Here is a 25,967-nt window from a genome sequence, read left to right as displayed (position 1 = left end):
GTCAACATCTGATTTCAGATTTCTTTTTACTACCACTTATGCTGAAACTTAAAAAATTGTATGGCTATTTCAAGTCTTCACTACATATGAAGTTAATTTTAAGGTGGATAGGGTATATTCTGTATAAAAGACTTCTAGGTTATCCAGAAAGGAACCTCCTCATGCAGACAAATAATCCATCCAAAACCCAAGGCTAATTTAATTTAAGCAGCGGTTTAAATTCCCTAGCTCTGTTTCTTGTAATACAAACTTTTCAAATTGAGGATTTTGGCCTCTTACTAATAGGGACAGAGAATGCTAGTACCATACATACAAACATTCTCTAGCTTAAGTCACTTCTTTTGCAGAACATGCCATCATCAAATGGGTAGTCAGTCTCCTAATATCAGAAAACGGACATTTGAGGGGATTTGTCTTAGGAATTCTAGATCTATTATCAACAGATAATGCAAGGTATTAGGAATCTGCCTATGAGCTTAGAAAGTTACTATTTCACAGTAGTAATATTTTCTAAGAAAATAAAAAAAAAAAGAAAAAAAAAGGACACATTTATTTCCTGACTCTGGATTCAAATTTTGCCACTTTAAACTCAAATTTTTATTTTTTTTTTTAAAAATCAATATTTAAGAGTTCCCCTGTGATTAAAGTAAGCCTGAATGAGTCATGTTACATACAATAATATATTTTCTGTCTTCTTCAAATATGTGCTCTGAACTGCTTCCCGGAAACAATGAGCAGCCAATTTCATTCCAATAATTTTTTTTAAAGTAACATCACTAAACCAAATGTAGCTTGAGAGACGGCCCTACTGATCACATATTACACAGGAAAAAAAATACATGCTCACCAGGAAAGAAACATTTTATTTCCATTTTTTACCTTTAAATTATTTTTACCATTGATACTCTCACAAGTAAAATGAAGTGTTCTCTCAATTTATTTCTACTAAGAAAAACATCCAAAATTAGCAAACCCACCTGACTCCATGTGAAAAATATTCTGATTACAACAGATGCTCCCAATTTATTGCGTCACACATGCATACCGTCAGAAGTGTCCATTCTTTAATGGCATGATTAATGTAACATGTTATGTAAAAGTCCAATTTTCTTTAGTTTAGCGATTTAATTAAGCAAGGGAGGACAAGTTTTATCTTTGTGGGCCGTATTTTCAGGAAAAAAAAAAAAATCAAAGAATCAAACAATAGGTACTTTTGTTCATAGAATTCCCAACTTTAAAGCACTTAGAATCTTCTGGCAAACAACTCACATTTCATAAATCTGCACAAGTAGGTCCTGAAGGTCAGTGAAAGTATGATGTTCCTTCCAACTGTGACACTTCTGACAGCGCGCAGCTATAAGCTGGGTAGTTGTCATCTCAGTCTCATGAAAAGAACATACAATTTTTGTGAAAGGATCTGGTATCTGACAAGCATCTCATTTCAAACACTCTTTCCCAGAGTGAAAGTCATGGTCCAAGTTTTTGGATTCAAAATGTCACACATCTGAGAAAAAATTTACTTGAAGTCTACCCTGCAGAAGCACCCAGTAAGCATCCTCAGAAGAATTCTAAGGATGAACTTTTAAGTGCAGAAATAATGTATTTCAAGAGGACAGTTTCATATCTACTTAAAACTCAATGGACTCTCCAGTTCCGTAAGTCACTGAAAGACTAGAGATTGGGACAGTGAATATCTGGAAGGAGTCTGGGGATATTTTGGAAAATAAAGCTAGCAATACATAGAAAATGAGTGGCTTTGGTTTTTAATTCATATATACAATCAATCCTTTTTACTCTGGGTTTTTGAAAATCCAAGGTATAGTAACAGAGGAAAATTCATTTCAGTATTTACACAGTACAATTCCTTTGCCCTATTACCATCGAACCTCCCCCACTAACAAAAGTTTCTATTTTAGTAGTAAAATTGGGCATCTAAATTATTAGAACAGACTTCTTAAATGCACTTTAATCTCCTCAAGTAGGCAAAGCAACATCTGCAAAGTATTTAGAGAAAAAGTACCATTTATTTACCCATACACAGTATGTCAAGACTCAAGATGTCTTCCTTAACCATCCCTTTGTCATTTTATATAACTTCTTCATACTGTAAGTTATAGATTTCTTTGCTCCTAAAAAAAAAAAAAAAAGAGAGAGAGAGACACAAAACACAGAAAATACCAACATTTAGGAAGGCTAACTCGAATATTAGATTCTTACTACATTAAGTAAAATATTTCCCTGGAAGAATGACAACCCAATCTGTCAGGCAGACATGCAAATAACCTGCTTGTCACATTCATAACACAGTAATAATGATACAAAAAAAAATACCTTGAATAGTATCAAAGCATGCAAAATAGAATAGGTTCATTCTGAAGGCCTGACGATTGTATAGCAAATGACCAAGGTATAGCAAACGTAGAGATTCATGATAAAACTCTTAAGTAGTACAGTGGGAAACTTCTAATTTACATCATTGTTCCTAAATGATAAGGCTTTTAAGCCATCTGTGTCTACTGCAGACCCTCACCAAACCTACACATTACGCTTTTCAAGCCCTTCCTGATCTTCATCAATTTCTTCTGCTAATCAGATTTTAGCTACCCTTGCTTGATGCTATACTTCAGACACTTGGTTGCCAGTTAAGAGTTGAGAAGCATCCCGCTGATGCCCATCTTGACGAAATGTAATCAAACACTGCACGCCACCAGCAGCTTTCCAGGACAAACCAACCCAGAGCATTGCTACGCAAAAGGCTTGTGAATTAAAAGTGAAAACAGAGAACTTTTTTTTTTCATAGGAAATGTGCTGATGACTGTTGAGGTGGAAATCTGTTCTGGTTTCAACAAGCTGTAAAGTACATTATAACCTCCTTGACTATTTCGTCATTGCCTCATCCTAACTAATGGCAGCTACCATTTCCCAACTGAGGGAACAGCACATCTGCAAGAGAATAAAACTGCTCGACTTGTGTAATGAAATGACATCTGTGTCCTTAGGTAAAAAAAAAGGTAATACTGAAATGATGATGAGTATGGAAAACCTGATTAATAAGGTTATACCCAGGTGAACTGAAACAACCAAAAATAATAATGTGACAACAAACAGCTGTGATCTGGCAACACTGCCAATATCAGAAGTATACCATGGACACCGGTGTGAATACCCTGCCACAGGGACGTTACCCTGCCACAGGGATATTGTCTGGGACAATTTTGCTTCAGAGTAACCTGCCTGTCACTTGTTTATGACAAACCTCATATGAAGCCAGAATAGCTGTCACACTCCAGCATCATCCTGCAGTAGCTCACAAGTAGTGAACGTTGCTAAATACCATATCACTACACTAGGCCTACAATGAAGGAAGGCATTTCTCCATTTTCCTAGAGATACAGAAGGGGTTTGCAGCAGCCATGGCCTCTAAGCTTCTACAAGTTTTAGATACGAAGGGATTGAAGATGACTTCCTACACAATTTGTACAGTGTGCCCTTAGTTAAACACTTCTGAAGTTCTAGCAGAGATGAGCCTTCTTTTACAGACCTAGAGTAAAAAAAGACACAGCCTTTTACTGGGTTTAGTCATCTAGTATTTGGAAACTTAAAACCAAAATATTGTTAGTCTTGGCACTTCAGCAAGGTTCTGAGATCCTAACCAGTGGAGCTACTTACTTTTCCTCCTTCCAGCTTTTTTTCATTAAAAAACCACCCCAAAACAAAAAATCCCCAACACAACATAAAAGAGAGAGTGACTTTTCATATTACAACACAGTCTAATCACACCCTACAAATTCAAAACTGAAAAGGCAAGTTTTTAATGCTGCACAAAAAGCTTTAATTTTGGCACTTGCATATACAGATTAAAAAGTATGGTATGTTATACTTACTACAATCTTTCTTATGTTTATTTAATAGAACACTGTTTACCTGACAAAACTGACTAGAAGTTCACAGAAGCAATTTGGCCAAAAGTCACACAGTATGACACACCAGAACACAAGGAAAGATCTTCTGGAACAAATGAGCAACTTAGGTTTAGCCATCTACTGCACTGGACTGTTGTGGGGCGGAAAGAAAGGGTATGATAATATTTGATTTTGAAAAGACCTTAGAAAGTAACTGAATGAAGATAAAAATACTCTAAGTGAAAGATGCATTCAGCATTAGCAGTCTAGAGTCACAAGAAGTCAAAGGACTATGCAGTAATAAGGAAAAGTGCATGCTGTGTTTATGAAGGAATGTGATGTAAAAAGCCTGTCATAACGAATACGCTGCATATAACCAGTTTTGCACTTCCTGTGTCTTTAACTGCAATTTAAATAAACTCAACTTTACCTTTTTTAAGGAATCATCCATACGTATATTTTCAGCTTACAAAACCATGTGCATCCCATATGTAAGCTCAAACTTTTCTATATTCAATAGGATTTTGCTAAAAGCAAGCACACTAATGAAGTCACGATGGGCTTTTCATTGCAGCATCTCAAATAACAAGTAAACAACCATGTAAATTCTGATGCGCCTCACATATCTGCATTAAAATTGCACACGGTGTAAGAATTCCAGTTGCACAACAAGGCCAGACTGAGCTCAGCCACAGCTCATAAATGAAAGAAGTGGTTCCAATCTCCAAAGTTAAAACTACGTAACTCTACGGCTTTGTAAATTACTGTCCAATCTCCTAGGTACTCTAGTTCCAGGATACAGCCCTTCGAACACTGAAACTGCTCTGCCAGGACCGATGTTGTCCTGCCATCCCAATGCAGTAAGCACGGTACAGCGTGTGGCAAACCAACAGTACCAGAGCCAATACAGCCCTGCAGGACTGTCATTACCCGTGCTGGCGCTGCAGCCTGCAAGTCAGCTCGTTCTATCAGTTTGCCAGCCTGCTCTGCCTCCTGCAGCAGCTCCTCAGCGCACAGAGATCCTTCTCCTCTGGATTTTCCCCCCGCAACGAGCGCGCTCCTGAACTCCACCCACCAGAGCCTTATGTAATACGATGCTTACATTTCTGCCCCAGCACATCATGCTACAAAGCAAAATACAGGTTTATACATACAGCTGGTTTCTTAAAGCAGCCCTCAGGGTGATGAGTCACATCTGTAGTAAAAGTTAATGGTTGTAATTATGTCTCAGTCTCAGAATCTGAAGCAGTTGGACCACATGAAAATGCCTTTCTGCTTCAGCTCTGAATCTATGACTTGGTGGTTTCACCTCCCCTTTAGATTTTTCCACTATACGATACAGAACAAAGACCTAATGCACATGGAATCAAGACCACAAAATTTCAGGGTAAACGTAAGTTGTATCTGGTTTTAGTTAATGACCCATGTTCATTTTTTTGGAAGTGTTAGCATTGTAAGATATTAATTTGGCGATAATATAGGTCCCCCAAAGCTTCCCTGTAGATATGCCTGGCTGTAGTATACTTTATTTCCTTTTGAAAAGGAAGACTAATGCATGTACTGCTGAAGAGCTGTAACGTGGAGGTAAACAGTTATATATTGTTAGTGTATCGTGCACAGGCACATGCAAACTTTTTAGACATATTTCCAGTGAACTGCAGTGGTACACAGTATCTGCTCAGGCAGCTGAAGACGACAGCAGTAATCACAAATCTACAGAATATTTTATATGTAAAACTGTTCCTTACAGTTAAAAAAAAAAATCCTTGAAGACATAGTATACTAATATCCCAATTCCAAGAAAAAATAAAATGTTATTCAGAGCAGCTACAAGCATTTGTGCAAACTTAAAAGTATCTTGAACAATTGCTTTAACTGATGATTTAATTCATAGTATTTTATTTGTAAGAAATTTTCAAGGCTTGCAGCATTCCTCTAGAATAAATCTAGGCTAAAGATGCATCAACATCTCCTTCAGAGGAGCTAAATATAAGAACTTCAGAGTTAGTTCCCAAAGACCATGCAGATTCTGGCTATGTGGGAAAATAAATCAAATGATGGTGCCATCTCTAATGGGAAACAGAGAGGCAATCTCACCACAGACTCGAAGAAATACATAGGCACATTTTCAAAAACTAAATAGGGCATTTAACAACAAAAAAAAACATAGAGCTTGAGCTCAACTTTAAAACCACACTGGCAGAGAAAGACGAAAAAAGTTCTCTTACATGGGTTGAAACTCTTTCTTTTGCTTGTGCTCCTTGCCAATACTGTTAATACACAGCATGCCATCTCAGCAACAGCTATTCCCGGTTTAACATTTAATTAAGAAACATGCTGTACGTAGGGCTACCACACTACAGACCAGAGAGCAGGCATTTCACTTTTGTTCTTGTTAAGATAAAGCAATCAGCTAAGGAAATAATTTTGTGTCCCCCGTTACATTTCAAAAAGAATGATGTCCATGTAATGAAAACTATTTCTTTTGCAAGAGGACGTAAGACAAAAGTACTTATATAGCTACCAGGAAAGGCAAGAAAAAAGGGCCACAGCTTATTTAATGGAGCCACTGATTTCATTAATCTCTTTCACAATTCTCTAATTTTAGCTACTATTCTTAACATAAGCACTACAGAAGGACAGAGCCATAACAGTCTTCCTAAAGTCTCTACTAGAAAGTGTGAAAATAGGTCTTAGGAGAACAGAATATTAGACAAGATTTGGTTAAAGAATGAAGAAAGAAATACAGCATCCTTAGGGATTAAATTTTAAAGGTCAACACTTTCCTGTAAAACACATTTCTCGCATGAGTCAAGCAAATACTTTCTATGTAGGGGCCGCAATGTTTTGCCTGTGTACAGTACATGAATATTAGCTGGTAAGAGCCCCAAGAAGTGGCAAAACAAGGTGACCAGCATTAATGGCTGCCACCTAGTGACGAGTTTTTTAAGTTAAGAAACTGTGGGAGAAAAATCTTCATTAGAAGATAACAGCAAGATTTAACATAAACTCAATCATAACTGTTTGGAGAGAAGTATTTAAAAAAAAAAAAAAAAAACAAACCCCAAAACCAAAACGGGCAAAAGGCTTCTACTAAGTCACTCACAAACCTATGGAAACCCATCCCCTCCAGGGAAAATCACTGAAGATCATATGAACATCGCATCTGAAAAATACTGAGGTCACGCCCTTGGTCAGTTAAATTTAGTTTCTTCTTTCATGTGCACTACAATGTAGGGTTTTATTACAAAAATACTATGTCTGTGCTTCTGTCCATCTTCAGTAAGCGAAACTGGTGGGGCTGTGCGGAAGCAGGGCTACGTCTACATTACCAACTGCGGCATCACACATTACAGACACTCCTCATCTAGCTGCAGCCAGGGAGGCCCACACAGCAATGCTGAGGAAGGTTAGCTCTGCAGGCAAGCTCTGCATTCATTAAACAACATTCAGAGGTTAGGAAATGCCAGAAACAGTCCTTTTCCAAATCTAATTCGTTTCCCTCAGCACATAATCTGTAAATAACCCCAAAAGACCAAGCCTGAATTCTGTTGCTAATGGTTTTGGCCAGATTCTGGCAGAAGTGCATAAATACGGTTAAAATAAAACAAATGAAATTATGCTACAAGTGAGAAAACTAAACTCTCCCAAGCCTCTTTGCTCAAACTTGGCTTGTGTTTGAGGCAAAGGATCACAATTGCTTTGCTCAACCTGAATCAAACCGCAAAAAACGTGTTTTCAACACTAGAAGTAGTGGTAGAAAATACATGGGTTTAGATATATGTCACTCTATGTAACTGGCTAGTTAGAAGACAACTAGAGTTTGTTTTAAAGGAAAACAAAAAACCACTATATATAAACCAAAAAGCAGTTAAGACAAAGGGGAGAAAAGGCATTTCACAAATACCTAGTTTCAGATACACAAAACAGAAAACATAGTAAAAATTACAAGTCCTACTAAAAGATGCTTTAGGACCCCCCCAAAAGTCCTAGTTATTACTAGGACACATAGGCTGTAAGTGATTTACTGCATGACACACAAAAGAAGCTAACCATTCCCAGAGGTGATTTGCTGTCTATCAGAACAGGCAGAAGGGAAGCATAAATAAACTGACAAAGCTTAACTATTTTTATTCATGCTTTTGCAGTTACACACAAACAGCTTTGCTCCATGGGTCAGCCAGGCTGCTAACTTTCACAAGCACTGAATTCAGCATTGTAACGCTGCCTTTGACCTCTCCCCTCCAAATATTTTGCTCTACAAAAGCTACTCTCCATGGATTTAGAAACAGGTTACAAGCTGATATTGCTAAAAGAGGCATGTTACAATACAAGAAGTCTTGACCACTAGCAGGTAATTTTGGCAACAAACCCTAGAAGAAAAGCATCACCTATTTAGTTGGAAACCTTACGTTAGAAACTACATTAGAAACTCCTATAAAAAAAAATTTGCTTTTCTCAGATGGAGTTATGTCCTTAGTCCTCCAGCTACTAAACAAAGTTCGGCAATAGTTTGTCAGACTCCTTCCAGTTAATAGAACTAGACCATTAACAGAAGCACAACTGTTCCTGCTTATTTTACTCAGCAGACCACTAATGGTCCTGAACACTGCAGTTTGTGTTTCTTTAAAAGGAGGCAGAAAGTACAACACGGAGCCACCAACTTTAATACTAAATGGGAAGTGAACAGCTGCTGTAGAAGTCTGGATGAGGATTGCTCAGTAGGAAGCTATACAGCTGCTTTTAAAACCAGTAATGGCATCATTTGTATTTAATTGCTTTTTTGGAGGAATTATGAATAGGTATAAATGAGTTCAGAAAATTACTCGAGCAACTTCATGCAAGCAGCAAGGATTTTTTCACTTTGCAGGAATTCAGACTATCTCCTGACCAGAGTTTTAAGTAAATGAACGCTCAGGTCTTAAGTCTTTATTTTAAGTCAAGCTGCAGTGCTTTCAGCTTTTGAAAATGTAAAAATCAGGTCACCTTAAATTACATTTATTCCAGAACTCAGAAAACAGGATGAAGCTCCAGCTACGTAACTGGCAGTAACTTTCATTCAGTTAGGAAAATTTTGATAGCTGAACAGCATCCCTAATTTCCCCATGCTTCTACACAAGCAAGTCCTTTTTTTTTTTTTTTGCCATTCTACAGCTTCTCTCACATTGACTTTGTAATACTCAACTCTTTTTCTAAGTAATTAATTTTGAAGTATAAGGGTTACAGTAATATCCAATGCTCACCAAGTATAGTCTCAGTTTGGAATACATGATGTTTTCAAATACACACCTGTCTTCCAGGCCTGGCAAAAACATCTGATCCCATCAAAGTTCTCTCCCTCAAAACTCATTCCCTCCTTTATTTTATGATGAAATAACCTTATGATCTGCATAACGCACCAATACCATGTACTGATCATTTAGGGAACCACTCACATTTGAAAGACAGAGTGAATTATTAAGTGGTTTTTTCCCCATTTTTTTTTAATACAAAAAGAGCAGAACTAGCGCATATCAGCCAACTCTGGCCCACATATAAAAAGAAATTGAAGTCAAAACGTTTTTTTTGTTACTTTCGGGTTGGTGGGAGGAGTTTGTTTATTTAAGACTTATTTAAGTCTTAAACGTAGTCTTATTTAAGACTACATAAATAAGATTTATTTATGTAGCCTCCAATTCCTTTTGGCATTTCACAATTTCTCAAGAGCTATATAAAGCTTCTCCTTTAAATATTACTTTTATTTGCCAGGGGCTTTCAATTAGACACCCAAAAAGTTTATTCTTTAAACTCTTGTAATAAGACAGTCTTGGGGCCCTATAATTTTTACTTTGTGAAATCAGAAGGCCTACGTTGATAGAAATCACACACGTTCTTACCAGCTGTTAGTATGGTTTTAGCACTCTGCACTATACTGGAAGATCTCACAATTCCTGAAATGCCTGCAGATAGAAAGAACACAGATGTTACCCATCTTAGCAGTTTTGTGGGGATTTTTTTATCCTCCAACGTACACAAAAAAGTTAAATATTTTTCCAGTTATACAGTCAAGCCAGTCTGAAAGTAAAACATGCACTTAAGCTGAGAAAGTTTGTTTCTGTTCTGCTTTGTCATCCTAATTGAAGATATTCTCTAATGTATTGTAAATTATTTTATATATAACATACAAAAACCCCCAAACCAAATCAGTATTAACACAGATAAAAACCAGTAGGAACTGATCAAATGAATTCATTTAGTGTTCCCATTATTTCTCTACTAAGACGATTAGTCACAAAGGATTCAGAGTTTTTTCATTTAAGTGCCGGCATATTAACTTTCTAGAGCAGAACAAGTTATACTCATTGTTTCCTTCAATATGAAAGTGGGATTTTGCACTTCTCTGATCAAGTAGAGATGCCTATGTTGTGCAGTGTTTTTCTGGCTTTTTTAAACTATAGGCTTTTGGAGACAAGGCTTGTTTACCACTTGGCACTGCGGCACATTCAATACTTCCTGTCCAGTGGTTCTTAGGTATTAGTGGAATAGTAAACAAAACATTAAAACTTTTTTTTAGAAGTACTGACTTTTATCTGTTCTAACACATATACATAAAAGCATACTGCAATGTGCAGAACAAAACTACTAAATACTTAAAAATGTAGAAGTGCAGCAGAATTAGTCTTTCAAACTGGAAGTTACTCTCCTGTGTTAACCTGAATGTAGAATATAATTTCAAGTATTATTTTAAAATCCTTCTTTCAAAGGTATTTCTATAATGAAGAACAAAGCTTAAGGAAATCCATGAATCCATGAACAGGGATACAATATTCCACCAGAAAATAATCTGGGGGGCAGGGGCAGAGAGGGGAAGGGAGGAAATAATTCAACTTCAGTAATCAGTTTTGTCTCATAGGATTACCAAATGGCTTGTCCTGTCCTTTACCCCGATTCTTGAATTGGGAAAATCTTTCAGCCACAAAAGTGAAAGAGGGGTTTTGATTTGTTCCCCTACGAATATAAACTGCTTGGCTTGAGAAGACTCCATCTATCCAATGTTTTGATATTGAACTGCTGCATCACCGTGCAGTCCACGGTCAGGGTCATGCCTGCAACATCCTACCGAAACACAACCGCAAGGATAGTTAGCTCAGGGTAGGCAACTCAGAGCTCTGACACTATACGCAGCTCACAGCCACTGCAACTCCCGCTCCCAGATTCAGCTATTATCACATTACTATTGCAGTCCAGCCATAGGAGCATAGAAGCTGCCACAGACTGACATGAAAGAAGCTGGACACCTTGATATCCAGGTGCAATTCGTCCTATACTGTCAACGGAGAACTGCAACTCCCAGGAGCTTTATTTCCCCAAACAGAAACCAGCATAAGAGCTCCCTCAGCAGCTGGCTAGGGCCTAGGGCCTCTCAGGCATCTAGGGAGTTTTTGCAGCGCTCAAGGAGCTCGCAAAATTTGCTATGTGGAACTAAGATGTGTCAGGTTTTTTTCAAGATGTAAAGGACTCTTGGAGTACTAAACATTTTCATTTTTCTGCAGAATAATAAAACATTGATATCTGCAACATAAGCTTTAACGTGCTCATGCAATGTTATCTTGCCTCCGAGAAGCTATCTGTGACAATGAGAAACACCTCAATCTTTTTCCTCAAAGCCAGAGTTCTCTGCCAGAGCTCACGTATCTGTACTAACCATGATGACTGGGAAGGGTGATGTTTGCAAGCTAGAAAATTAACTTAGCGTTGCAATGTATGACTGGCAGGATATATAGCTTAGTATTTAGATGAAGTTATGGCAGCCAATGAAATCCTGAAGGTGTACAAATCCCAGAGCTAGATGGTCTAAGCAGGCCGCACTAAAGACTGCTTCTTTCAGAATCTAAACCAAAACATATCTTTTTATATCAGTAGGAATGCTATTTGCTAGTATTTCAGAGAACCCATTTGCTATCAAACAAATCCAAATCCATGCTTTTAGCTATGTACCTCACGCCAAACCTCTTGTTTTCTTCTTCCTTGTCTCTAAATCATCCTTCTGAACTAGAAGAACATGTACAACAAATCTGTACATCTATTATGTCTTAAAGGAGAACAGAGACACTGATCTAGGCCTACCTTGATGCACCACAAATCCGCAGTCAGGGTCATGGGCAACTTGCAGTAAAATTTCTTCCACATCTCTGTTCTTCCCAGGAGGGTCTACCAGGGAAGTTATCTTTTGTTGCAGAGTCCTTGGTAAAGCCATTAGTTGTGTAAACTGACCTTCTGGACTTTTGTCAATCTGAATGTTACAAAAAATAACACAGTAAAAACATTCAGTGTTAATGAAGTAAGTTCTGTTTTTCAAAGAAGAAAAGTCTTTTGGCTATCTTTGACCTCTGGTGAATATCACAAAGAACACCATCCATTTTGCTTGTACAAATCATCGACAATGCTAATGAAAACTTCCCAAGCACTGGGAAATGCGGTTCTCAGTTCTGAACCTGAAGAATAACTCAATGTGAAGATGTTAATTTTTATCCAAGGGAAGACTAATGTACACACGTGATCTTGCTGCCTCTGCAAGCAACTTTTCATTGAAGCTGTATCATTTATGCTCTATCCAATTTCCTTTGGAAACATAAGTACACTACAATGAAAAAAAAAAAAGCTCCCAAAAGACCACTTAGCTGAGTTTCTTCTGCCTGAATATAATCAAACTATACACATACACTTTTCAAGTTTAGCTTGAAAAACATTTTCTCTGCTTTAAACTGAACCACATCTGGTTTGTATAATTTGAAGGAAACATTGATTCCACATTTTCCAATCCAAATCAGAAATTCCATGACCCTTTTTTGAATACAATGATACCAACGTGCCGGCCTGTACACATTTATACAAAATGTAAGCACAAATAGTGAAAAGCATATAATGAAGCAGATCTCTCCAAAACTGTAGGAAAATATGAAAAGTTTGATTCATCCCACACAACTTTTTAGACAGTTCATGGAGACATCAGACAGGAGTCTAGTTACCCTATACACTCCCATTAGTCAATGGCGAGAAAATGATATCCAGATGAATCACCCACTGACTACAGACGGAGCCGACAATGAGAAGACTCTCAATGTTATGTGGGAGGAATCCACGCCTGAACCAGAACTATTAGAACTAGTGTCTGCCTTCAATTGTTTTTGAGGAATCTTTTAAGAAAGAATTTTCTCTTTAACTCTGAAGACGTATACTTGGAGAAGGGGTTTCTGTCCTGCATTAAACAGCGCTCCCAATAGCAGTTACTCTCTTCAGTCTGGGGAATAACTGCCAATAACCAGCCCAAGGTGTGAGGAATAAAGCATTAAAGCACTTTCCTCAAAATCTATGGTAAAATGATGGCATTGAGTCAGCAGCCTCAATGACTATTATGAAATTATGGACAGATTTATTATCCAACAATATATTTGTAGTATGCTATGTTTAAAGGTAACACAACAGGGAGCACTATTCTAACTATCCATTTTCTTGGAGAAAGCATTACTGATTCTTTTCAAAATTCTTTTAAATACTTCTTCCGCTAAACTGTTCAAAAGCACATTGATAAGAAAACACAGACAGCTGCAGTGTAATACAGATTCGCCTACGCTGTACTCCAAAGTTTGCAGTAAAATTGTTTACTGTACTCGAGCTTGCTTATATCTGTACTTCAGTTTCTAACAAAGACATGTCCTAAAAAGAGGCATTCGTGAGATAATTACCAAGATGACTTGAGGACAAAGAGATACCCATGTCCATAAGACTACCCATGCTATTTGTAACTTCACATTGAAATGTACAACACACTTGAATATTCACACACAGACATGCGTAATACAAGAGAAAGAATTGCTATTTTGCCCCTGACTGGCATCTCTCCCCTAATTGCAATGTTACACTTACACCTTATCCCAGAAAGATGGAATTCAAGATAGTGGTCATTTTGGATATGTGTTTCCAAAATACTAGGAAAAAATTGTTTTAGCATGGGTATTTAAAGATAACGCCAGAATTTCATTTGGGTTTAGTCAACTGATCTTCATAACCAGCACTCTAGGGTTTTTTTGTGAAATGCAGTTTTTGATTGCAGAAAGTTGCACCTCTAAGTTACGGCCTAATCTTTTTAACACAAACCATATGTTTATTCATCACTTCCTAGACTGTTGTTACCATATGGTAGTCATTAGAACACACGTTTTAAAATTATCTTCTCTTGTTCCTTTGCTAGGGCTCTAGTTCTGTGCCCATACTCAAAGAAAATGAACAGTACTTACTACATATGCAGAGACTGATATTTAAAGCAAGTGTTCTGGCTGCAGAATTAACTAAACAACAGAAACATAACAAATAGCAAGTACAGTGACTACAACTGCTTGCCTCAGTGTATGGCATAATTCTTGCCTTCTGTCAATGTGATAAAGCACTTCCACTTGCTTGTTTTAAAAATGTTTTGAAGAACACTTGCCTCTAGCCTTCCCAGATGGTGCTTATATACCACTTGAGGGCAGTCCTGTAATATGTTACTGTACAGCTTCTGAAAATGGGGAACATTAGGTTTCACTATGTTCTGCACTTTCGATCTGTCTTCTCCTATTACCATTCTGAAATCACCTAGTCAAGAAGAGAAAAACAGTTAAATCGTTAGGACAAAAACAAAAACTCGAAGAATGTAACAGAAACCAACACAGTACAAAGCTGCCATCTAAAACTTTATTCTCTAATTCTACCAATGCCTATATAATCCACAATAAGGTTCACCTTCTAATAGCCAAAAAATACTATTCAAATACCTTCAAGCACAGAAAATAAGATTCAGAATTTTTATGTGGCCTCTGATATGTTGTAGTGTCATCAGTTCATGTGTCCACATTGTCACTTGGACAACAAAAAAATTCCAGCTGTCAAGTTCAGCCTGGAAAGCAGCAGTAACACAGCTACATTTTTTGCAACCATACATTAGTTTCAATAGATTACTAAACAGATTGAACAGCCCCAATACTTTGTATCTAGAAACAAATAGCCTTCCATTTTCTGATATTGAAAGAAAACAATTTGCATTGTCTCTGCACTTCAAGGGCAGCACCTGAAGTACAGCTAATGGCAGTCATGGTAAGATCACAGTATCACCTTTTCCTCTGAGCTGTGTATTTTGTTAGTAGTTTCAAAAAGCAACTCCTTTTGGCAGGAAGACAAAACATCCACTGTTACATTACTAATCTTTACACTTTATTTTATGATACGTGACTGGAAAGTTTCAAAGAGAATAAGTGAAAAGGCAGTCTGTAATAGAGCATTCATCTACCTCTATTAGGTACCACCCTGATAGCTTCCAGAGTTACCAACCAGGAGGCCCAGTGCAGCACGTATCAACAAACAAGAACCTGGATCAATTCATTTTCCTACTTACCACATGCAGGAGATAAATGTTGTTGCAAGGTGGCAAATTGCTAGCATTAGTTTATTTCAATTTATGCCAAGCCGCAAAACAAACACTTCCCATATAAATGGTACTGACTCACTGCTCTCAAAAAAAAAATGCATAAAAAAATACAAGGATAAACATTTTCCAAATTAAAGCGTGAACAACTCTTTTCGGCAGTCTCCAAGGAGACTGATTAGAGTAACGAATAAAATCAATTTTGTCTACTAGCATACTCTCTGAGAAGTTCAAGACTTAACAAAATGGCAGCAAATTAAAATATCCACAAACATGTAATTCACAGCTCTTTTCTTGAACATTCCCAACTGGAAGTCTTATTGCTTTAGCTTTATTCACGCAGCGGAGCCAATTTCAACATCTTACGGCACGGTAACTGATCTCCCACATTTTTGGTTAACTGCACCGTTTCAAAGGATATATAAAGAAGTATCTCGGCCACTAGCACCCACCAAGAATCTAACGACATTCCTGGACAGGTTTCAGGTGGGCAGGTAGGCAGCTCTGTAGCAAACATCCCTGGTTAGCAACCCTTAGCCATCCCACCTTCTTGATTTTACTGTCCCTTTCAAACAGATAATGATTCAGAAAAAAATGAACATACTACATAAAGAACAGTAAACTCCTCAGTAGAATCAAGCTGCAACTTTATAAACCCTACCTGCCTACCTGTGCTTTTTTTTTTTTTTAAAGGCCAAACTTGCATTACTTTATGAGCAAAGGAAGTGCTGTATAAAGTACAATTCCAATCAGAATTGTTCACAGTGATTTCATTAAGGATATCAACATTTAAAGAGTGAAGCTGAATTAAATTGTAACAATTAAATATTGTATTGAAGAGTCTTTTGGAGTAATATCTAAAATTTTTTTCCCTTCTCAATTCCATAACTAAAGAAAGGAGAAAATCTCTTACCAAAAACAGTCAACAAATACCAACCAGGAAGTGAGTGTTAAATGTACATTGAAGAATCATAATGTGGATCTTTAAGTTAACTAAATATGAACCTTAAACACAACACATTCAAAAACTAAGAGACAACAAAGCATAGGTCAGATTACCAGATGAATCCACATTACACTAAGAGTGGAAAGAAAAATTTTTTTCCAATGTTTTGAACGATTAAAACCAAAACACAATCCATACAAACAGAAAAAACCCCACATTATTTCACCATATTGAATCACCCATACTTAGCTGTCCATAAAGCAAGCAGGTATAAGAAGTTTTGTTTATGTACCTACACCTATTTTCTATGAATAAGCACAATTAGTCTTTACAAGCCGCTACCTAACACAGCGGTAAAATACTGTTATTGGAGCACCCAACAGTGCAGGCCCAAAGCAAGAGAGCAGGTGACTTACTAAGCATTACACTTCCTACTGTGATACAACAGCTCCAACTACAGCTTTTCTCCGCAGAGAGTTTAGACGCCATATACCAACCAGAATAGGAGAGTCCTGCAATCTGCATATAGAGGTCTTCTTCAGAGAAACTTTCTGGTAACATGAGAAAGGCTGCGGTGACTGCACTCTTCAGGTTGCTAACTAGTGCAGCCTGCAGCTTGCTGTTCTCATTCTGGGTCAGTATTTTCACCTGAAAAAGCAGAGTCATTGAGAAGCAAGACTTCAGGAAAGTCCTACTGAAGATGGAGCTTGAAACATTACTCAATCCAACATGAAAAATAAATAAGAAATTTATTTAAGATTAAATCCTATTATTATGGTACAATAAAGACTAGAATATCCCCTTTTGCTTACACAGTGGGAGAGAGAGGAACATCTTTTTAAGAATTAATAGCCTGCTACAAAAGGCTGTTTTTACAAACACATTCAGAACTGCTATAAGCAACAGCCATTAACTAATCTCACCTTTCCATATTCATGAATTTAGGATTAATCAAAACAGTAAATATGAACACATTAACTGAAATACTTCCTATGTGATTATGCAATAAGAAAAAAAGATCACTATCAAACTGAAAGACAATGGAATACCAGAAAAAGAGGTAAGTTTTCCTGTTCATCTTTGTTCTATTTTATTTTTTTAATAGAGGACTCCTCTATCACGTGCTTCAAATAGTTTCTTAGACATTTGTTGTCCTCCTAGAAGAAGCAAGGCTTTATTTTGCACTTTGTGCGAGCAGAACGTGAACTCAATGGGAACTTCACATGTTCGTGAAGAATAGAACACTGAAGTTGAGTGCTTCTACATGCCACAAACAGAAGTTTATTTTTAGGAAACACTCAAACTGTCCAAAACCAACTACAGAATCCAGTCACCTAGGATATGGAAATACACTGGAATAAAAAGCAGATCTTCATTAACAACTGAATATAGAAACATATTATTATAGAACATTAGATGAGGTGAGCCTGGTTTACAAGATGGCCAGCTATGCTCTTTCAGAAACAGCTCTCCCAAGAATACCTGTCTGTTTTGAGTTTCTGTCTTTTCAAGTGCTCTGGTTAAGCAATACTGTCTTGCTTATAAAGAGCAGCTTCTTAATATTTGTTTACTCTAGAATACCATGAAATGCAAACCCACTGGCAGGTAGGAACAAATGTATCCAACTTGCTTTCACTCCCCAAAACCCCATTCACACACAAATGAGTTGCAGTATTACTTGAAATTCTGCCCCCAAATATAGCCCAGAACAGCTAAGGTATACATTCAAGTAAATATTTTCTTTTAGGAATGTAAATACTCTGTTAATGAAGAAAAAAAACCAACACACAAACAAACCCACAAAAAACCAAACCTAAAATCAGTAAAGAAAGTAAGAGGATCAGACGTATCTGCTACACAAAATTCTCCTTACAGAAAGGACACTGACAAAGCAACGTCATGGATGGCCAATACTATATTCAGAACATAATTTTTTATTACGGTGAAATCTTTAAGAGGAATAAAACTAGAATAATATCTCATTTTTGTACGGTGGTAAATGCAACAGTATACAGGCTGCTTGTTTCAGTGGTTCTGCACTAAAGCATGTGTTTGACTAACATCAAATCTATATGATAGTCTGGAATTGGTCCACGGTGGATTTTCGAAGGATGTTTTCCCTTCTTTGATTTTCATTTTAAAAATACAAGTGAACATTCCAGAATTCCTCCTAACTTCTCCTGCAAATTACTTTGTATTTTTTAGCACTAAAGACAATGATAAACCACATTAAAATACAATACATTCAGCTGTCAGGGAGCCTACAGTCAGTTTTATTTCCTTAAAAAACATGGGAGAAGTTTACTGAATTCATACAGACTTGCTCAAATAAGATCCAGTAAACAGGACAGGCTGGTCATGAGCATAAACTAATATTTAAAATCTCATCAACTAATTCTCTTATATATACTTTCGTAACTTGCTGCTATCGGGAAACCCTAAGGAAAGAAAGAGAGAAGTCTGTGGCACCCATGTAGTCATGCAAACTGCTTATACTTTAGGCTAGCCCTGAAAATAACAGCAATTTATGGACATGTTTTAAGAACACCACAGTTACAGCCTTTTAAAATATGCAACTCATAAATGCTAGTCCTCCTCATGGAAGACCCATGCAAACCTGTAGTGAAGTAAAAGGAATAATCTCCTTTGCTGAAACTATTCCCTAACATAAATGAGATTTTTTTTTTTTTTTTCCAAAGGAAAATAATATGCTAGGCTTCAAAATTTAAATGCATGAAACACTGCAGCAGTGATACCATTTACAAAGAAATTTTAAACAGTGTAGGTAGCTAGAAATCTCCCAGGAAGACAGAGTGCAATACTTATCACCGAGGTATGACAAGGATGAATGCTGAATCTTAAGGTAAATCTGAAGATCACCAAAATTAAGGAAAGCTTTTTCACCGTACAGAGAACTTAAGGTCTGAACTACTCACTGTACCATATCACATAAGGGGAAAAAAGCAGCCAATGTATTCTGGTTTTACAGCATACAGAGAATTCAGTTAACTAACAGTACAGCTGAGACTTTAAAATTTTTAAATATATTACATGAGGGATATATTCAATTTTATAAATAAGCATGACCCTCAGTCATCACAACAGTCTAAAGCAGGAAACGTACTACCTTCCCTGCTAGGAAATTCATACACCAGAAACTGCAGGCATGTACACAAAGACACTTACAGGCAAACAAAATAAACAAAGAAAATTTCATTATAGAATGAAATGCGTCAAAAGCAATATTCCAGTTTGCCATTTAGCCACATCCACACTCTACTAAATATCACAATAAGAGGATTTTTCCATTATCTTTCAAAAAATGTTTTTAGAGATTTGGACAACTGAAAAATTCTGTAAACAAACAGGTGCTCTGTCACTCCTTCAAGGGAATTTTTACAGTATAAAAAACCCCCTCAATCTCCCAAGATGCCTCCAAAAAGTATAAGATATTTCTATACACTATTCATACTCCTCTCTCTCACCTCACTTCAATTTATTGAACACTTCCTTCTCTTAATATTTTCTCCAGGACAACAGTAAACACAGCTGCTTACACTAAAACAATTACTTACAGTCTATGTTTAACAAAAATTCAGCAACACTTCAGATGCTTTTTAAAATCTTCCTCTGAAAACCAATTATGTGCCACTTGTGGTTATTTATTTTACTTTTTTAGGTACAGCTGCATTTTTTTTCTCCAGAAAACCTGTCAGTTATGGAGAAATTACAACTAAATTTATTCAGTTTTTCAATACAGTTAAATGGGATTTTAGCTGATCAGCATTATAAATTTCATCTAGGATGAAAAGCCAATAAACTTTTAACACAAACAAAGAAGCCTGGGAAAAAAAGTCAGCATTTTTAAGTGGCAATTCCAAGCTCCATCTATTCTGCCAAACATTCTGGAAAGATTACTTGGTCAAGGCAACCAGTTTATAACAGAAACAAAACCTCCAGTGAAAATTAAGCCAAGATTTTCAAGCCAGAGCAAATGTTTCAGCTCATGTGCTAGAATAGCTTGGATAGCTTTCACTCAAGAATGACAGCTTTGTAATGGAACACAAGAAAGCTCTGGGCTCTTCCTCCTCTATAGGAGTGACGAGGAAATTCCCAAACAAACTGTTAAACAATATTAATCTGGCTTCAGTCAACTGCATCCAGAACTAGCAGAAATAGCAAATGGCATGTAAGAGATTACAGTGTATAAGAAAACAAAACTAACCCTGCATCCCCTCCAAAAGAAGCTTATTGTACATTTTTAAGGAGGTAAAAAAAGCTTTCTAGCACTACCACTTAAAACGTATACACCAAAACATCTAACTACTTGTGAAGCCAGAAACAGCAGACATTTGAAACCCGTACAACAGATCTAAACAAATTATTTGGTCATTTCTGTTCAACACAGCATAACATTCAAAATCCTAGTTAGTGATTTTATAGATTCTACAGGATGAGACAGTTCAAACATTCACCAAGAAGTCTGTCAGTCTAATTCCAGTTTAAGTCCTGCAGTCTTTACTCAATGCAAATTCCTGTGAGCTTTATGAAAATAATCTGGACTTTTATGTATTACACACATATGCAATATCTCCACTGTCTTGTTAGGAACCAAACAAAATACCAAATTCTGTCTTCTTGTGCCAGTATGTCTTCCCATTGAATTTAATCAAAAGATAAGAAGAACAATTTATACATACCAAAATGAAAAATCCTAAAATAAATCAAAGCAGCAGCAAATGCAGTTACACTGAAAATAAATATTCAGTATTAATTGTAAACATGAAACTCAGCATTCTTCCTTCAGTTATTTTTCTCAGTGTATCAAGTTTCATTCTTTTTATAAAGATAACAGCTGTTCTAACCTGTATCATGCTATAATACATCCCTGGAGACACAGAAAAGCCAGTTGCGCTGAGAAAATCTATTCAAACTTTCACCCCAAATTTTTAGTTAAAAGCATAATCAACTTCTGTTCTAAGACATAAACCGAGTTCTCCTCTCCTTCACCCCTCCACTCTTAAGAAACGTTAAGAAATTAGCGCTGCTGCCATCTGCTGAAAGCAGATTGAATCAGGCGCTCATGGGTAAGCAAAGACCTCATATTTTTTATGACACAAACAAGGAGAAAAACCAACATTCTTAACACGTGGTTCAGTCGATTACAGATGCTTTAACAACACAATGAACTAGGCAGTAACCGCACAGCAAAGCGGCTTTCATCTTTTAAGATTTCCATTATTTAACTGTGTTAAATTTTGTCAACTCCTGTAATTTGTTATAAAAAGTAAATATTGCATTTAACATTAAAGGGACTTTGAGTTAATATAGTCCAGTTATTCAATATTTACTACAGGCAGAAAACTGTGATTAATATACTTACGTTTAGGTTTTTTCACATAACAGAATATCATTAAGGACTACGTTTTGCTTCCTCTCTGAAAGATTATCCCCCTAGGACGAGACCCCTAAATCAGGGCAGATTTCTTTGTTCAGTACTGACACATAGATCCTTAGCAGTTAAAGTTAAAACTACAACTGATAATTTTCCCTGCCCTGTAATTTCCTGCATTTCAAAAGAGATAACTGAAGAGACTAACAGTTACCGGTTTTTGTAGGCGCCCAGCAACATAGAGGGTTTTCCAGTGAAGTAAATCGTCAATCAGGGTATCAGTGCTAATTACACCATATTTTATCATCTGGAAAAAAGCAAAATAAAGGCTTTTGAAAAACCATATACCTGCACCATTTTCACTATATGAAACTTACTACTTACTATAACTGTCATTAATTCTAAGGAATGCATACCTCCAATAAAAAAAAGGATGCATAACATTAAAACGTTTTAATGTTATAATCAACACAGGATGCAAAAAAAAAAAATAAATTCCTGTTCATATGCAAACTCCTGAAAAAACACCCTAAAAAAATGTGGGAACACGCATAGAACCCTCTAAGATTCTTTCTAGAATCAAAGTTACAATAAAGTCACCCCAAGATCAATCACTAAAGCAAAAGACTTTAAATCCCAAAGAAACCTAGTCTAGACAGACATTGACACTTAAGAGATCTGAACATTAAAGTACGGCTCTTCATAAAATGATTCTGGGAAGGTTACACCAGCCAGCTTTGGAAAGGTTGTACCAGCCAAACATGACAATAGTTGGAATAATCTGCAGTATCCTTTATGATATTGAAAACTCTCAAGAAATAGTTTGTCAGAGATCTAAAATAAACAAAACTCCTAGATATTTATGTGTACCATTACTGAGGGGTGGAGTGCGTATCAGGGAGCTTTTTCTTTTGCTCTTTGATGTTAGAAAACAAATGTTGATTTGTAGTTCATTTTATGCAACTGGAAAAAAGATGAACTTTCAACAGTTTGTTACAAATTTGCACTTCCTGAGTTTCCAAATATTATTACCACAGCAAGGCAGTCAACTCCTGAATTTCTGGATAAGAAAGGACCACAGCCTGTGATATGACTGAGCCATTACAGCATGACATAAGAGCATAAAGAGCCAAGAACAGAATTTCAGAGCAAAGATATTTGCTGGTCCTTAAAATAAAATCCAAAATGCCTTTTTACATAAGTGAAAAAGGTTTAAACCCCAAATTCTTGCCTCATACAGATGCCTTCAAACAAAACAGCAAGTACGTAATAAGACTACTTTATCTACCTCTCCAACTTTCTATGAAGAACTCTGACACGAACCCAACATTACTGCAACCACGCATGCTCTGAGAAACTTCTGTTGGGTATATATTGCTCACAAGGCATTTTTCCATGACCGTCCTTCATTTCATTCTCCATCTTTCCTAAAAGAACTTACTTTCCTATGTACAGTTTGTTACCACATGGCAAAAGCTACTCAAAATCAACGCTCAGACAGACAGATACAGTGCTTCCCTCCCCTAACTCCTATCTGCACGCCTCCTTACCAAACACAGTCTACACATAGAGGCAGGAGGAAGACTTGCTAGACAACCTAGTTAAGCTTAGCTAGCTAAGCTAATCATTTTAATACTTCACACAAACATTTGACTTCATTTATTCAAACTACTTGTACTTACCCTACCATTACATGGCACTAAAGTATTGTAGTAAATCCCTGCTCCATAGCTCTGTACACTACTTATCTGTTTTGGCCCAAAAACTTTTAGGAAGGAATAATGACTCCTGTTCTTTAACAAGTTCATCATATGCCAGGTCACAGAATCATCAACAGCAAACACGAAGTCCAGCATATTGTTCTGTGGATAAGGAGAAAAGTATTAGGGTTTACATGTCAGGAAGCAAGCAACGTTAATCTAAGATATGCATAATATCAAACTACCAGCCAATAATTTTTCACAAGTTAAAAAAAAAAAAAAAACAACAAAAACCCCCCACCAAAACACCAGCATTAATGTCAAACACAGCTTAAAGGTTCTGATGAAGTTGTGTATTTTCTAGTCAGCATAGCAGAGATGGTCCAAAATTTTCCTGTCCTCCTGGTTAAGTGACCAACTTTCAAAGCTCTGAAACAGAGGAGCACGTGATGAGATCATCCTCCTAGTTCACAGCTCAGCATAACAGCTTAAACTGCTAATGAACGGGCCTTTTGCTAATATGCGAGGCCATGAATTAGGAGATTCGGGCAGAAGAAGCCACCTTAGAGCTGCCAGCAAGAAACTACACTTCTAGTGCATTTGCTTGGTTTTGTCAACAAAACAATTGAAACCCCAGAGGCTGGCAGGTTACAATGCCTGCCGTGCCCTCCTGAAGAAATCAATCCACAGGTTCCCTGCACACAGACAAGCTGACAGTTTACAACTCATATCTACAACAAACTAATATTTGGAGTGGCATTGCTTCAGATTTGTTAGGCCTACTACTCTCCGTGGCTCTCCGGGCTGCTAACCGGTTAATACTACCGAACAGGTATTCTGTTAGCTACCTTTTTTACCCTCATTCTTTTTCATGGGGATGAGATGCTGTTAGAGCTCTGAAATTCTTGTTATCCTCTGGTTTTCTCTTTTCAGAAAAGAAAATGAGACACTAAATTTAAAGTCACATTTGTAGGGCGTGATTAACAGGCAAGCCATAATGAGCAATACTGCCTATTAACAATTTTAAAAAGGTCAAACACATTTATTTTAAATTTGAAAAGAATTTAAAATAAATAAATAAGACAAATATCACTACTTCCAAGCAGCTTGGCCTCCAACCGATGAAGAAGTGCCAAGAATGCTAGTGAAGCGTGGCAGTGGATTTTGCCTAAGTTACCTTCATGAGGTGCACAAGCTGTAACTCTTTTTCAAAACCACCAGTAAATAAGCCCTGACGCACCGTTGGCCGACACAAGGCTCAAGGGCCACCGGAACCCCACACACAGTGACAAAGTGACCCTCAGGGACCACCCCGGAGGCCCCGGGAAGGCAGCAGACCCCACCGCGGCCCGGCCCGGCCCGCCTGCCCCACAAACTCTCCGCTTGCTAAAGGAATTTGTGGGGGGTTCGCCCCTTTTCCCGCACAGGCCAGAGGCAGCTCCGGGTAACGCACTGCGCCGCCTCCACGCCGGTAACCGAAACGCGCAAGGCCCGCGGCGGCCGGGGGGGACGCCGAGGGGCAGGCCCGGCCCGGGGCTGGCTGCCGCGCTCACCTCGCCCGGCCCGGCCGAGGCCCCCGCCTGCCGGAACACCCCGGACCCATAGGCGAAGGCCAAGCTGAGCTCCTGAGGGAAATGCGCCAGGACCCGCCGGAACTTCACCCCCGAGCTCGACAGCGCCGGCAGCGCCATGACGCCCGCCGGGCAGCTCCGGCCCGGCCCGGCCCACCTTCCCGCCTACCGGCTGAGGCGGCGGCGAAGAGAGGCCGCGGCCGTGAGGGGGAGGCGGCGCCGGTGCACAGCGCCCCCTGCCAGCCGGCCGGCCGGCCTGCGGATGGCGCGGCGCCGCCGCTGCTTTCCCGCCTCGGGGTGGCGGCCCCGTGTGGCCACGGCAGGGTGGCCCCGCGCTCAGGCGGCTGCCCTCATCCCCTCACCTCGGCGGCGGTGAGGCGGCGCTGAGGGTCCCGCCCTCAGGGTCCCGGACCCCCGGGGGGGTGTCGGGGAGCGAGCTGCCGTGCGCTCCCGCCTGAGGCGGGGGGGACCCGTCGAGCTGAGGGGCGGTGGTGGCAGCGGGGTTATACTCAGCGGATGGGTTTAACTTTCCACTCTTCGCCCACCCGTGCCCTTTTCAGTTTATTATTTCAGGTCACCGCAGTTCTGTGCCCCTTCAATTATTTTCCCTCCTTTTTTTTTTTAGTTTTCATATTTTGCACTGGTTTGAAGCTCCCCTCAGGAGTTGTCGCCGGCTTTATACTTCACACATCCCCCATGCTACAAAAACAGAAAACCCACAGCGTTTAATCATCATGGTCACGATAGTCTCACACTCTCCTCGTGCTGCGCCTGGCTTGGTTTTCGTCTTCAAGTCCTACATAACAAACTTAACTCAATGCGAGTACTAAATGTATAAAAATGGCTCAGAAGATCGAAGTGTACCTCGTTGCCTCACGATTTTATGCTTCCTTGCATCTGTCTTCCCAAAGACCATATTTTATCTTCCTTGTTTGTATGGCTTTCAAAATACCCTATTTAGGCCGTACACTGTTCTGAGGAGAGGCTGGTAGGCCGCATCCAGTCCGAGGCACTGC

General features: G+C 38.3%; 1 protein-coding gene across 1 annotated transcript; it reads right to left on the bottom strand.

The window, feature by feature from the left end:
- Positions 1 to 1,994: 1,994 nt before the first annotated feature.
- TAMM41 (TAM41 mitochondrial translocator assembly and maintenance homolog) lies at positions 1,995 to 25,117 on the bottom strand. The gene is made up of 8 exons (XM_063348045.1): positions 24,934 to 25,117; positions 23,363 to 23,542; positions 21,895 to 21,987; positions 16,786 to 16,936; positions 14,371 to 14,516; positions 12,009 to 12,174; positions 9,779 to 9,841; positions 1,995 to 2,129 (listed from the first exon to the last, which is right to left on the bottom strand). The coding sequence occupies exons 1-8, from the start codon at positions 25,069 to 25,071 to the stop codon at positions 2,053 to 2,055; spliced, it is 1,014 nt and encodes a 337-aa protein (XP_063204115.1). The 5' UTR covers positions 25,072 to 25,117; the 3' UTR covers positions 1,995 to 2,052.
- Between the last annotated feature and the right edge of the window lie 850 nt (positions 25,118 to 25,967).

Source organism: Chroicocephalus ridibundus, chromosome 10 (assembly GCF_963924245.1).
Source record: "Chroicocephalus ridibundus chromosome 10, bChrRid1.1, whole genome shotgun sequence".
Classification (NCBI taxonomy): Eukaryota; Metazoa; Chordata; class Aves; order Charadriiformes; family Laridae; genus Chroicocephalus; species Chroicocephalus ridibundus.
The sequence above is the reverse complement of the archived record's forward strand: the minus strand, read 5'-3'. Positions and strand labels throughout refer to the sequence as shown.

Excerpts from the sequence above, each read along its gene's own strand:
- TAMM41 (XM_063348045.1), bottom strand. The coding sequence starts at position 25,071 with ATGGCGCTGCCGGCGCTGTCGAGCTCGGGGGTGAAGTTCCGGCGGGTC. Across the intron at positions 23,543-24,933 it reads CCTCGGCCGGGCCGGGCGAG|AACAATATGCTGGACTTCGT; the intron begins GTGAGCGCGGCA and ends CCTTATCCACAG. Across the intron at positions 16,937-21,894 it reads CTGGGCGCCTACAAAAACCG|GTGAAAATACTGACCCAGAA; the intron begins GTAACTGTTAGT and ends CTGCTTTTTCAG.